Source organism: Dermacentor variabilis, chromosome 7 (assembly GCF_050947875.1).
Source record: "Dermacentor variabilis isolate Ectoservices chromosome 7, ASM5094787v1, whole genome shotgun sequence".
NCBI lineage: Eukaryota > Metazoa > Arthropoda > Arachnida > Ixodida > Ixodidae > Dermacentor > Dermacentor variabilis.
Genome location: NC_134574.1, coordinates 165026825 through 165041626, shown reverse-complemented (window position 1 = coordinate 165041626; position 14802 = coordinate 165026825). Strand labels below are relative to the sequence as shown.

Below are 14802 nucleotides of genomic sequence, written 5' to 3'. Positions count from 1 at the left end.
GCAATGGTGAACAGTGAGACAAGTTTCACTCCTCATTGTTGGCAGAGAATGGTTAATTATAACTAAATAAAATGGAGATCGGACCTCTTTATATTCTTTTTTTTTTTTAAGTTTTAGCATACAGGATGACTTGAAGTTACGCATGATGAAAGATTTGGCATAGTGCTCCGAGATCACGAAAGCCATGCAGGGTAAAATATTGTTAATCCAAATCTAAGTGATCGATTGATGGAGCATCATGTCCCAAAGCAATACAGAGGTCATGACAGACACTGTAGCGGAGGGCTCCAGATTAATTTGGACTACCTGGGAAATGAACGTTACCCAGATGGAGAAAGGTCATGAATACTCGAAACATTACAGTGGAAATGTTCTAAAGGATTTGCTCTTGTATGTCAAAGTAACAGAGACCACCTGCAGTTCTGACCTCAATTTTCACATCAGCTAGCGAAGAAATAGTTTCTCTTTAAGAATATTATCTCAAGCGCTTAACTACACCTCAAACAAGAATAAATGGTGACTGCATCTACAAATGATGCCCAATTCTGATTTTAAAAATGAAATTATGGGTTCTTTAACGTGCACCTAAATCTAAGTACATGGGTGTTCTTGCATTTAACCCCCTTCGAAATGCAGCCGCTGCTGCCGGGATTTGATCCCATGACCTCGTGCTTACCAGTGCAACACCAAAGCCACTAAGCAACCATTGCAGGTAATTCGGATTTGAAAAATCATTGAGGCGGAGGAAGGCTTATGTCACGATGACAATTCGAAGTGAAAGGCCTACCGAAGACCATCTTTGTGCAAGATGAGGAAAACAGCATGGAAACAGGCAAGCTGATTACGTTTCAATTAGATTTTCTTTCTTTGAACTGCTTTCCATTTAGCAACATTCTGCCGTACTTGGGCAACAATGCAGAGTCACAGACCTCTCTCCAGGCTCGGCTGTCAATACAGACACAAAGCTTTTGGAAACTGGGATACACCTAATCTAATGACTGTGCAAGTCCAAGGGCTCACCCAAATAATTCTATAGTACTGGGAGTAGAGTTTCTATATATTGCCTCCCTTTACGCTACACCACAAGAATTGCAAACTATGTTCACTTTCACTGACTCCAGTTTCTATACAAGCCTCAACTCTAAGCCAAGTGCAGCTAAAGATGCACTGGCATGGACATCACTACATCAAAAGTAGAGACGCTTGACTTAGAAAGACAGTTGTCTTGCACTACTAAACTTGGCGTTCTATTCCACTGCAAGGTGTTTGTCTAATATGTCCTTGCTGAACAAAAATGATCAAGACACAGCCAGAATGCCCAAGCTAATTGTTTTTGTGCATATAGAAACATAATAGTGAACTTCCAAGCTTCTTTATACTCCTGGTTTTGGCCCTGCATCTTAGTTCTGCCAGAATGTGCCCATTAGAGTATCAATCTAGCCCATAGTACACCACAAAGAGGGGGGGCTCACTTGAAGGGATGTCCCTCGGCGGACTTCTGGACAGCCTGGAGCACGTTGCGGTAGACACGGAAGGCAATGGCCACCATCAAGGAGCCCAGGGCAAGGTAGGCAACGACGCTGATCAGGGAGAAGCAAGTCAGGGACAGCAGTACCGCAAGCACCAGCCCAAACACCAGGCCACTCTTCTTGGGCTGTCGCCAGTACACCAGCTCCTCTACTGCATGCCGGATGAGATGTGACAATCATGAATGATACAGCCCAGCGCTGCTCAAACTGTGGCCCATGGAATTTCCACAGGCCTCCGTAAGAGTTCACAGACCTCCCTCTAGAGGCCCAACTGAAAATCATACTCATCAAGACAGCAAGATGCCTGGAGAGTCATGTGCAGCATTCTATCTCAGTGAAGTTGCTTCCTTTGACTCGATACAAATAAAACAGAAAACTTCACAGTTGGCACTAAACCTCCACACTATGGCTGTCTTTAGCAAATCCCAACATCTAGAAGGGAGAATGGCTATGATACAAAAAGATATTAACGACTCTGGCGGGACTTAATGCATGTGGCAGGGAATATGTAAAAAGTGTATGTGGAAGGGAGCACATTAAAGGGACAGACAACCATCCAGAACATGAATCGAGATAGTACCGCTGATGGACAGATAGTGTCTCGCACGGAATAAATCAAGCACTATTTTCCCCATCAAATGAGGCGTGCCATTTCTAATTCTTCACAACAAGTCGTGAAAAATGACTTGCCTACATGTAAACTTGCTTTTTCTGGTTTAGCATGGAATTCATATTTAAAATTAAATTATGGGGTTTTATGTGCCAATACTACAATCTGATTATGAGGCACACCATAGTGAGGGACTACGAATTAAGTTACCTGGGGTCCTTTAATATGAACCCAATGTATGGTACATGGCTGGTTTTGCATTTTGCCCCCTTCAAAATACACCTGCTTCAGCTAAGACTTCATCCCGTGACACAGTTTAAATCTTCTATATCAACAAGCAATTTAACTAGCTCCAAGAACATGACAAGGCAGCATGAGCTATTGCAGAAGTGGGAGGATGGCATCCTGTGTTTGTGCCTCTCCTGGCGTGCCACTAAATAAAATACCTATTAAAATAAAAGACCCTAATAAAAGACCACCAAGCATAATCTAACCGTTTATTGGCCAAAACATCTTACTAAAACCAGTTCCAAAATGGTCCTATGATTATGAGGCTCCTAAGCCATAAAACTGTGGCAACCAAAGCTTCATCTGCGGGCAGTCCCAAGCTCAGTCATCTGTTCCACTCAATGCTAACTAAACCGCGCTATGCACGCAGTCCATCAAGACAGGTTTCGGCTGGAACTGCACTGAACGGTCTGTTCAAATGCCTAAATGGTTTGACAGGCCTTTAAATGGTTACCAACCTAGCTTCAGTGTCCCTGTAACTCTAGTGAGGTGTGCCCACAATATTTTCTTATGCTATACAAAAGCAGCCACTAATTTCGGAACTCTCTTAGAGCTGATCACATGGGAAAAGCTACACCAGTGGTGCACTACAATTGAATGATTCAAGCAGCCAAGGACAAATTAAAGTTAAACGATTTGCCCTGTGGCAACTTGCCTAATGCACACCAGGACTGTAGACAAAATGGCTGCAAGAAAGAAAGAGCCTGGTCTGGTGCCAAGTTCAAACACAAATAGTGCTGCTGCCTTTCACGTATGCAGAGAACACTGCACTGCCATGTCCACTAACCTCAGTGCTGCCAAGACTGTGGGGCATGCGACACAGCGAGCAAGAGAGCACATCATGCATACGTACATCATCATCATCATCATGCATGTATATGTCAGCTCGGACGGAGAGCCACCTCAGAACACTTCGGGATTAGAATTTTAAAGGCCAACTCAACAAAACTGCACTTAGGCTAGATCAGCTACAAATGAGCAGCATCTACTATAGAATCCGTTGTTTTCAAAGCCGCAGGGATAGCAATTGTCAGAATACCAACTGCAGTAGCTTAGTTGCTATGGCGTTGCACTGCTAAGCTCGAGGTCGCGAGTTTGATCCCATTGGCCGCAGCCAGATTTTGATGGAGGCCAATTAAGATTTAGGCGCACGGTCACCTCACATGGTCACCCCCCCACTACAGCATGCCTCATAATCACATTGTGGTTTTGGCATGCAAGACCCCACAATTTCATTTTAAGTGTTCAATGTTCTTACTAACAGACTTCCAGTTGACTGTCAAGTATAAATTAAATTATGGGGTTTGACATGCCAAAACCACTTTCTTATTATGAGGCACGCCGTAATGGAGGCCTCCAGTATTTTCGACCACCTGTGGCTCTTTAACATGCACCTAAATCTAAGTACACGGGTGTTTTCGCATTTCGCCCCTATCGAAATGCGGCTGCCATAGCAGAGATTGGATCCCGCGACCTCGTGCTCAGCAGCCCAACACCCTAGCCACTGAGCAACCATCGCGGGTAGCCGTCAAGTATAGTTCTGAGTATAAGGCGTAGCACTCTCATCACAAAGAGAGTTGAGTGTCCCTGAGGTTATCTACCTCCCCATTTACTGTGGTAAACCTGAAGTTTATGTAACACAATGACAACAGAGAAAAGCATATACTATTTGGCTTTAAAAAACTGCTTTTAAATTTTGTATGAAAAACTAGAGGAAGATGAACAACAACAAAAAAGTTACAGCAAAAGACCAGCTTTAAAAGAACGGCAAGAAAATAAGGTATTATGATGGGCACACAGAGGCGATCCTGCTGAGAAGTGAGAAATTAAGTGTGTGCTGTCTTCAAAATGTTGCCTGGCTGCACTGAGGAAAGGATTAAAAATAAGTATTCGTGCACAGCTGGTGAAGAGCGATATAGTAGGTTCATAGTTTGTTCAAATCTTTCAGCTGTGTTGCAATTCGGATTTAGACTGGATGTTCATAGGAGACGACGGAAAAAAATAAGTAGTAATAATAAAACTGCACTACTGCGTTTAAAAAAATATTCTGCACAACCGTCACATATTTTTCGATAATGACAGCTGCGACAAACCACAGTACATTTCGAATTTTCAAGCTAAGGTGATTGGGATTTTTTTCTAGGATTCCTGCAAGGACACTGCAAAGTAGACACACTTACCAAGTAGGCACAGTTATCCTCAATCCATTTTTATAGGTTTACCAAGCACTAACTTGAGTCATGCCATTAGAGCTCGGTCATGACTACTATAGCAGGATACAAATTAAGAAACAGCAGTTGGCAACCAAGGTACACGGACCGGGCGGGGTTGTGTTACTCCGCCAGCCAATCACAGAAACGAACAAGATCGTCATCATGCGACCTTTTCAAAAGGGCGTCGTAATTGATACCTCCGGAACGTCGGCGGTTCTCGAGTATTTTCATCGGTGGAAGCGACCAGGTGTGCAACAGACATGGAAAAAGTGTATGGAATTGGAGCATTTCACTCTTCAAAAGTCTGCTGTTCAGTTAATTTCACTGGTGAGCCCGTTTAGCTTGCGAAACTTTACTGCCAACTGAAGTTAATTTAAGCTTGACACTAGATGCAGCGAAGCATTCACTTTATTTCAGTTCAATGAAGAATTAGGCTTTCGCCGTTCCACTATAATGGACGAGTGAAAATGTATGAAATTGCACACTTATAATTTTATTTTTGTGGTTACCGCCTTATTTAGGTAACATGGAAAGTTTGAAGTACGAACTATTTGCAGCCTCATGGAGGAACAATGGCTGGCGGTTATGAGGATGTGCGTGGGGCTTCACTGCAGAGAAGTTGTATTCAACTACCTCGGAGAATTGTAAAATTCACTGCAATTACTTTCGCACATACGCCTAAATTCAATCGACACTGATAGCAAAAGCGTACACTTCAAACCTAATGCTGAAACCTTATAATGATTTTTGCCTAAACGCCGATTAATACCGTTGTCACATTGCCACTTTCGTGCACGATTGCAGTTCTCGACCGCGACTGGCTCCCTCCCGTAGTTTGCGCAAAGGAGCCAATCTCGACCGAGAAATTTGATCCCGATCGGCACTAGAGCGTGATCGAAAGTGTACCGTACGCGTGACACCGGTATAACTCGGTCTTCCCTATTTAATGCAAAATTGTCTCTGGCCTCGCTTAACCCATTCCAAATTTATGCCGAGCGGTGCTCTACATTCCGAATGCGCCGGTAGGTCAGCCGACCCAAAGCGATCCCGGCTCACACCACGTCAGGCACGCCGAGAAAAAAAGAAAGGCAAGAAATTAATTCCGTTCACCGTGGCGACCCATTTCCATGCATTACATAAGTATCTTGTCCGCTCAAACGTCAGCCTGCACGGCACAGGTGAATGTAGAAACTAAAAACGAGAGAGAGAGAGAGAGAGAGAGAGAGAGAGACCGCAGCGGGCAGCGCCAGCGTGCGTCCAACGTGGCACACGTGCGAAGACGCGTCAGGTCGCTCGCTTCCAGCGTCGCACATGGCGACGCAGCGACCGCGATTTACTACCGCATCAAGTCTGGGTGTCACACTTGCGGTTACATATATAACGCGTTATAGCACAGCCACGAGTGCACCAACTACCGCAAGTGAAACACGCCGCCTGCTATCGCCAGACGCCATACGGAGAGCGAACGTCTGTTCCGCACCGCCTTCTCCATACGTGCCTACAGTGCAAGCACGCTCAGCTTGAGAGACTGTGCGCAAACAAATTTGGTAATGCGCTAGTCGAGCCCCAGTCAAATCTGCTGCTCGTCGTTCCAACGTTTGTCAGGAGCTGAAACGAAGGCACGAGACAGTTGACGGCGATGCTCTTGAGCAGACGCCGACCGAAACTTGGGCGTTCGAACTAGACTCCAACAATCGCAATTTTCAATTCTCTCTCGAGACAGCCTGTCGTCTACTCGAGAGAAAAAGCAACCCGAAACGAGCGTTTCTTTTTTTAACTTCCTTAAAGACAGGGTAAACGAAGGATGCAGAAAACGGGGGCAGCGCACGAAACAGACGTTAGGCATCTTCCTCGTTTCGAACGGCTGAACCGTTCAAAAATTGGAGCTATAATTTAACCGACCTAATCGACTAAAAAATCGCTGTGAACGCTACCTGCTCAAGGGCTGTTCGCGAAGCAATTTTTTCCATTCGACGGGCGTAGACGGATGCGGACGAAAACGCACAAACCACGCCAACACGACGAAGACGGTCGGCCTGGCCAGTCGTGATGCGTAGCCGACGGCCACCCCAAAAAAAGTAGCAAGAAGAATAAAAACGAGCTCGATGAAGCGAAAGCAGGCTGAAGGGTCGCGCGAACACAGACCACAAAAGAGAGCCAATTGACGGTGGGAGGGGTGCTTTCCACCCGTCCAAACAGAGCAAGAAAACGAGAAAGGCTTACGCGGGGTCTCGTCCAGCTTCGGCTCCTCGGCCGAAGCGGCAACGCTGGTCGTGTCGCGCTTTCGGCCCATAACTCGGCAGGTGAAAAAAGAGCAGCGACCACCGTCGTCTTGAAGTTGGACGCACTAGCAGGCTCGGTTCGCCTCGGTGGCGGAGAACAGGAACGCCAAGCTGCAGAACACGGCACAAGGGCCGAGGAGGTCGAGAGAGAGTGTGGAAGAGAGGGAGAGCCAAGACGGGCGAAGCAGAAGAAGCAGCGTGACAAGAGAGAGAAGATAGGTGCTGGAGGAGAAGGAACGGGGAAGAAATAAGACGCAAGGTGGACTGCACGAACAAGCAGAAGCCAGTGTGACCGCCGGCTGCCGCAGAAAGATGCAGCCAGCCAAGCGGCGATTTCCGGCGGTCAGGGGGGGGGGGGGGGGGGGCGAAAACGAAAAGGGCCGACGACCTGCACAAGAGGGGGCACGGGAGGGGGGGGGGGGAGCGATAAACTAAAGACATATACCGTAGGCCTAATTCATTTTGCACGAGTAGTAAAACTAGCCGATCACTGCATTCATCTCTAGCAGGAGCCGATTAGCGGTGCGGCGTTTCGGATTATCAGCGTGAACGGGTCGCGCCGTCGGTGTTTACGAGTAATCGAGGATGGAGAACAACAACAAACGAAGACGATGCGTGCCCCTCAGTGACAAACAAAATAATATCAAATAGCCTTTTCACCGTCCGATTCATGGCTGATCCCTCACAGCGGATTGCGCCATTTCACAAAGGAACAACACAAAAACGGTGATAGCGCTAGTACGCCGCCGCTCGTTATGTGATGGTGAACAACGCCACCGCGGACGATGCCAAAATTACGGCGTCGTTAAAGAATAAATTTGCACCAAGTGAGAAAAGGCAGAATTCTAACATTTCATTCGACATTTGCTTTTCATTCTGACATAGAATCGTCAAAGGATTTCGACGTGTTCGTGGTTTCGCTTCGTCGTGATGTGAAGCTTTCGCCTACTGCATCGCTACAGCGTCCGTCTCCTGAGGAAATTAAAACAGGCATCTTATAGATCAAACTCAACGCTCACGGAGTCATTGGTTTCTTCGTTGCTGTTTGGACGAGCCAGAAGAAATTGCCTCAACAAAATCCAACCTTTTTCGAAGCTACGTTTCATCACCGCGAACGGGTGTCCAAAATTCCGTTTCTTTTTCTTCCAGATCAACATCGGCAAAAAAATCACGCAGGTAGCCTTAACTGTTCCTGGAAACGGGCTACACCGTGCGCTTGGTGCGATCCCCAGAGGTCAAATTGCGGCTGTTGCGACAATGTCAACGATACAGCGAGAGCGGGTGGAAGCAGGGGGGGGGGGGGGGGGGGGTGAGGTGGTACACGGACTAGGGCACTACGAGTCGCGGTGCTGCACCGTATATCGACTGAAGGTGCAGTCGGGTCGCGAAAACATGGGAAAGAATGTTGCTTTTGGCCGCCCACACTAATAGGGCACGTATGTGCGACCGGCCGTGAAGCAGCGGCAAACCAACTCTGGCCGCATGACATCACTTCAGTGGTAAAAAGAAAACTGCGCAAGCAGATACGTGGTTGAGACAGGATTCCTTCAAGCGCCCACTCGTGGGCACTGAAGGATTTCTTTCCGCACAGTAACTATTACAAGGAACAAAATATATATATATATATCCCAGACGACGACGCGGTTCTTCCTCTCTCCTCAATGTCAGGGTCACTTCGCGAGCGTCCTTTTCCTCCACTCATTTTCGGCGAATTTTCTTTTTCCTCCAACTCGAACAAAGCGAGGAACGCGGCGCGCAATTTAATTACGCTTCAGAAAAAAATTATAATAATAACCAGGAAAAAGCGCGCACCGCAGCACGGCTCGAACACACACGGCCAGCCACCTAACCGCCCGAAAAACGGGGGAAAAGTTGACGCAATCATTGGTAGCTCTTTTCGTTGCAATGCGGCACCACGATACACGTGCAAAACCTGCGCCGCATTCAGGCTATATCGCAGAGCAATGCCTATCAGCGCAACAACGGGCGGATTGAGAAACAGCAGCGAGCGCGCCTCGTACCTCCCCGCGCCGCTTTGCACTGGGCGATCGCACCAGCGTCTATTCGGGACTAATCACTCAGGATAAGCGCTGCTGGCGTCTATAAAGGCCGAGACGGAAGAATAATGGCCACACGCGCGCACACATCGTCCATAAAACAGCTCCTCCTCTTTTGTAATGGCTTCCTCGTTTTTACGCGGCGCGCTCCAGAGAAGAAAAAAGAATATTCGGGGCGCGCGGCTACCCGTGCAGCGAGCAATTCGACAGCACGAGAGGCGTGCATGGAGGATGGCATCGGGTGTGTGTGTATGTGCAATCGCGAAGCGTTCGTCGCTGCTTCGAACCATGGCCCGCTTATTTATTTGTCCCTTCAGCCGGAGCCGGGAAGGAGGGGAGGTCGTCCTCACCTTGCGGCACGGTGAAAATGCGCTTGAAAACGCAGGAGCACTGTTGGGGAGCCGCCGCCTTGGCGTCCCCTGCGTTGCTGCTATCGGCTTCCATTTGCAGGGCTGCCTCTTTCACTTCACCGGTCCTCCAAAACAATCCACACGGGAGAGTCGCCGACTAGTTCGTTCGGTCGTATTCTAGGCGCAAGAAAACTTGACTCACTGACGATGCGCGCGCGCACACACGCACTCACTCCAGAGAAGAAAACTAGCCGACCAAAAGCCCAAACCTTGTCCCGTGAGGTGTAGTACGACGGAGGGGGCCGCAAAGCGAACAGACAGGCGCAGCAGATGAGCAAGAAATCACATAAAACGCACCCCTCCCCAAACGCCGATTCGCGCTCCACCGCGCATGCGCGCTATCGGAAAAGCCCGCGCGCGGCGCAGCGCCGCCGTCGCGCCCCCCATCCTCGACCTCGTCCCCTGTCGTCGTCCACTTTCCGCCTGGAAACTGCCGTTCCATGGTGGCCGCGTTCCCGACACTTGTTACTCTCATTTATTTTTTTCTTTACCTCTTTTCCTCCTTTCTTTAGCGACAACTACGCTTTATCCAGCGACCTCCCATTTCACGCAGAGCGCATGCATAGCGCTCTATCGTTTAACACGCGCGAGGTGTGGGAAACCGAGCGAAAGTGAGCGGCGGCGGCAGCAGTAGACAAACAGGCCGACGGTTAGCAGATGACCGAAAATGAAAAAAAAAATGAAAAAAAATATGGCGGCTACTGCCAGCTTTCGTGTAGCCGAACCCGCCCAACTCTGGCGCTCGCAGACATCGATTGAGCCGCGCAGCAAACAGCAACTATATAATATTGCGAGCCTCTTCCCCCACGCCAAGGAGCCGCCTCTTTTCTGTTTAGTCTCATTCCCCTTTTACTGCTACATAACATGACGTCGCGCCGGCCGTCGCGTCGGAAAATGTTACGACGATAGACTCGGTCGCGTACGTCCGTCGGCGGCAACAGCAGAAAGATAGCGCTTCGTGCGGCGCGTCTTGTCGTCGTTGTGTTGTTGCGTTAAAAAAAAAAAAAAAAAAGAAACAGAATGAATGAAAAACCTACGCACGGCAGGTCGTGACTGAGGCGCACGCGACCACAATTCTCCCGGAGACCGCGCCAACTTCACGCTTGTGCATCCTCGGAACGAGGCTGTCGTCGGCCGGTTTCGTCTGATGCGGATTTGTTTCATTTTCATGCGGAATACGCTGCACGCGGCGAAGGAGAAGAAAGGGGATACGAAAGGAAGTCCCGTCACGCACGCTTCCATTGCAGCGGAAGCCCGACACGCCGTGTTAGCGAGTTGCACGTTTAATTTGAACATACCGCTTTCCGCTCGCAGGAGTTAAAAGAGAGAACGCCTCGAGCGACGGCGCTTTCTGCTGACCAAGCCATTTATAGCATCAAGGGCCACACTGACTAAACCTCCCTTGACGTAACAGCTCAAGGAGTACAAATAACCTAATGCCGGTTATACGGGCACTTTCGATCCGGACTGAGCTCGACCCGGATCGAGTGCGGCCGGACGCTTTCGAGCGCGAGTTTGTTCGATTCTGATTTCAGTCGATCGCGATCTGTGCACCGATGCATTGTAGTAGCGGTGTCTCACGAAGCACTTTCAAGCCCGATCGTGATCGAATTCCTCGATCGCGATTGGCTCCCTTTAGCAGCTTGAGCAAATGGGCCAATCGCGATCGAGAAATTCTAACATGATCGGGCTCGACCGTCGATTCTCCAATGCAGACACAAAGCTCGTCGATCGGGATTGTTGGACCGCGTAGCAGCTATCATTGCCGATCGCGATCGAAAAGTTGGATCCGGATTGAAACTGCCCGTTTGACACTAGTACATAATGACGGGGCTTTTCGTGCCGAACCGAAACAGGGTCCGGAATGGAACACACGATATCGCGCGCAGCAACGCAGCAGATGACACATTGCACTCACGCGGTTTCATACCATCCTGACGCGCTTTGTCAGATGTGACTATTTGCCACAACCTGTAGATGTATTACAGCAACGTCATGCACGCGTCCACATACTATATGCTTACCGCAAGGATGCAGGCATGCTGGACTCCAGCCGGATCCTGCAAAGTGTTACAGCGATGTTAGGGGATCAGACACCGTGCACGTTATTTGAGACGAAGGCTATAGGGAAAGACATGGTATTAGTCTGCTCACGTGACTGGTTGTTAGAGAACATACACAAACAGCACTCCCACTGCGCGAGGCTTCGTGCAATATTAGACGTACCACAGATTTTAAAAATTATTTACGGCTCTCATATTGCGTAACAACATGTGAACCCCGTACTGTCCAGCGTATCGCAGATGCTGCAGGCCTCCTGCAGGCGTTGCCCAAGAAGCTTAGGCGGCTTCTTTTCTCGGAATCCGGCGCAGGGAAGACCCCGTCTGGGCGGCATTCCGGTGGGGTACAGAAGAACGCACCCCCACCGCTAATAGCTAGCTGAATGGTGTATGTGCTGCGCTAGCGGAGGTCAATGCCCCTTTTTAGCACCACTGCCTTTTCGTTGCGCTACAACGTGGCTTTTTTACTCCCTTCCCTGCACAACGAAAACCACCATGGTGACACGGGCAGCCTTCGTGGCAACACGTCAGGTGCACTGAAGCGAAAGAGACGGCCTCCCGCCTGAAAGCATTCGCTTCACCCCAAGACTCGGCTTCATGTTCACCACTTTGGTAAACGTCTGGATTCACTAAGAACGCTCTTATCGCGAAGTTTACTTCAAAAATTAGGTCTCAAAGTAATCGTACTTCGTCGTGTGCACACACACACACGCGCGCACGCACACACACACACACACACACACACACACACACACACACACACACACACACACACACACACACACACACATTGTGTGTGTACACGTACGCAGGCGAAAATTCCTCGCCACAGTATGTTTCCCCCCACTTTTATATGAAATTCCAGCAGGGCCTAAGTGCAATACGCTGGGCATTACGTGGGGTTGACGACAGGTTGAATTGCGCAATAAAGAAATATAAAAACAAAAAGGCCCCTAAGGGAAGATCCGAAGCCCATCACCGAAACGTCGTCTCGCGCTATGAACACAATGCACAACATGCATTACTTTCTTCTTTTTTTTCCTTTGAACATCCGAGTATACTTAATTCATTACACCGCGGTTAATACTTTTCGCAAACATCACTGAACAAATACAAAACGTCTACGTGACAGAGAGGAATTCGTAAATCAGAGCATGAAAGTATATGCGGGAAGCTGCGACCGAACTTGGGTACACTATGTTGGCGCCCAACATAAGCTATCTTATTTATTTTCCTCTTCATACGTCGGGAGGGCGGCGAACTTGAACTCATTCAGCCTCCGCGTCTGACCTCCACGAGGAAGCACGGAATTGAAGGCGCCGAACGAGTCTTGTTTCGCAGCTTACGCAACTTCGGAGTCAGCGGGGGAAAAAAAGAGAGGGAAAAAAAAAATGAATACGGCACTGACTGTCGTGAACTCGAGTAGCGACGCATGGACGACCACGCGCACAATGCGCGAGCTCACAGTTGTTTTTGCATTGCTTTGGACCACGGAAGGGAAAGGAGCCAGTATCCGTGGTCAGTTCGAATGCGTCACAACGGGATTCGAACATGTGACCTCACGAGCATCTTTACACTCCAGGAATCACGTTGTCGGCAAGACAACTCTGCCACCACAGCGTCACGACAACGGCTGTCTCGTTAGGCAGCTTATTGAGACTTTCTCGATTTAGTGGGTGCATTTTCATAATTGTTTCCATGCACAATGCGCCGCGATTTGGACGCATGCCCATGCATGCCCATGAAAATCGGTTAGTGGCGTGATACACTATCCCGTATTTGTTAGAACACGTGAACAAAAGTGCGGTGGGACGTGACTGACACGATGGACACAACGCGTTCATAGCGTCAGACGCGCGTATAAACACACCAACAATTCGCCTAGAACTACCGAAGAAACTGCGCGTTATTGCAAGTGCAGCAAGTAACAACCGGTTCTCCATATAAAGTTCCCAATCTAGCAGAGAGAAGCGTGCAGTGGCGCACTTTCTGCCCGCACCGATGACAGGCTGCTACTATGTGAATCCAGCCAACTGCGAAGGGAAAAAAAAAAAAAAAAAGGCGGTTGTTTTGATCGTTCGCTAGGCGATGGTCTAAACTCGATCGCTGTGCGTTGCGAAATTGGGGCGGCGCATCGACGGCGACATGAAGAGCGATGGTATGCACACTAACGTAGAAAACGTGCGTCAATGAGTCACTCACCCGGCGAAAAAATGCAGCACGATGGCCTATCCTTCGCGAAACTCGTGGTCGAAGTCTCTTCTCTCGGCATTTCGGCGGCTTTAGGCTTAGACGACGTGACGGGCGGGAGCGTAGGCTTAACGTCCGCGACGGGCAACGGCTCCGGCGTCGTCTGTTTGGGTGGTGGCAGATTTTTCGGCTCGCGACGAGGTTCTAAATCGGGCTCTGCCACCGCCGCTGGCGGCGCGACCTTGTCGGGCGCTGGCGGAGCGCTGGGCTTCAACAGCGGCGCGTTAGCCGGCAATGCGTCGTTTAGTAGGTCTTCGACGTATGACGGCGTGCTGCTGTCCGCTGGAGCGATGGGGCTGCTCGCGGTGTTCGGTTGGAAATCTGACAGGAGGTCCAGCTGATCGCGGTTATCTTTGGTCGTAGAGACTGGATCGCCGCTGACGAGGGATGCTGCAGAAGCCGCAGCGGCGCTCCGCGCCGCATCTGTCACCGCGCTGCCGGTGGCGAACTGGGCGAGGTCCTCGCTTAGGGCATTCACGGATTCGGAAATGAAAGGCTTCTTTTGCGCGTTGGGAGAATCATCACCGCTGTCTTTGGCTGCCGCGTCGCTGCTAAAGAAATCCATTCCGGCGAACAAAGAACTTTCGCTTTTGTGCGAGGCTGATGGGGCCCTATGTGGATATATCCCGTCGACGTCTGCACTCACAGAAAGGCCCGTCACAGTGCTGTCGTCTGCTAGTGTACTCGGGAAACCAACGGCGGCGCGCAGTGGACTGTGACTCATTCGCGGAGACGCCGAGAGAAGCACGTCGGCGCGCCCGAAGCGCCAGTTGTCAAAACGCACAATGGCCCTTCAAAAGAATGGGGCACGAAGCGCTGTAGCGTTGAAACGTTCATTTTTTTTTCCCACTCACTGTTTTTTTTTCTTTACTAGAAAGGAAAAAAATGCAGAGTTTATCTCCGGACTTGAGAAATTGTTTACTGTAACCTTCATTGATCGAATGTACCGAACAAAACAAAAACGTGGTTTCGAAGTTAGCGCCAGAAAACAAAACAAAAAAGAGTGTGGCGTAAGCTTTCCGACCGCTTATTAGAACGGTCTGAAAGCGACGTCTGCCTACATAAAACGGAGACTGCACTGACAGAACCCGGAAGGAAGTGCG

General features: G+C 49.3%; 1 protein-coding gene across 4 annotated transcripts in view; it reads right to left on the bottom strand.

Annotated features, from left to right (window-relative positions):
• Nucleotides 1-14442, bottom strand: part of Rtnl1 (reticulon) — a 30573-nt gene extending 16131 nt beyond the window's left edge. The window contains exons 1-3 of one of the 4 annotated variants that reach the window (XM_075700159.1): nt 13652-14442; nt 11414-11449; nt 1473-1680 (exon numbers count right to left, since the gene is read on the bottom strand). In XM_075700159.1, the coding sequence (XP_075556274.1) occupies nt 1473-1680; nt 11414-11449; nt 13652-14423 (1016 nt within the window). In that variant the 5' untranslated portion in view covers nt 14424-14442. Of the gene's footprint in view, nt 1-1472; nt 1681-6863; nt 7079-9329; nt 9693-11413; nt 11450-13651 lie in introns of those variants that run through there. The other 3 variants (XM_075700160.1, XM_075700161.1, XM_075700162.1) reach the window with 3 other exon arrangements.
• Between the last annotated feature and the right edge of the window lie 360 nt (nt 14443-14802).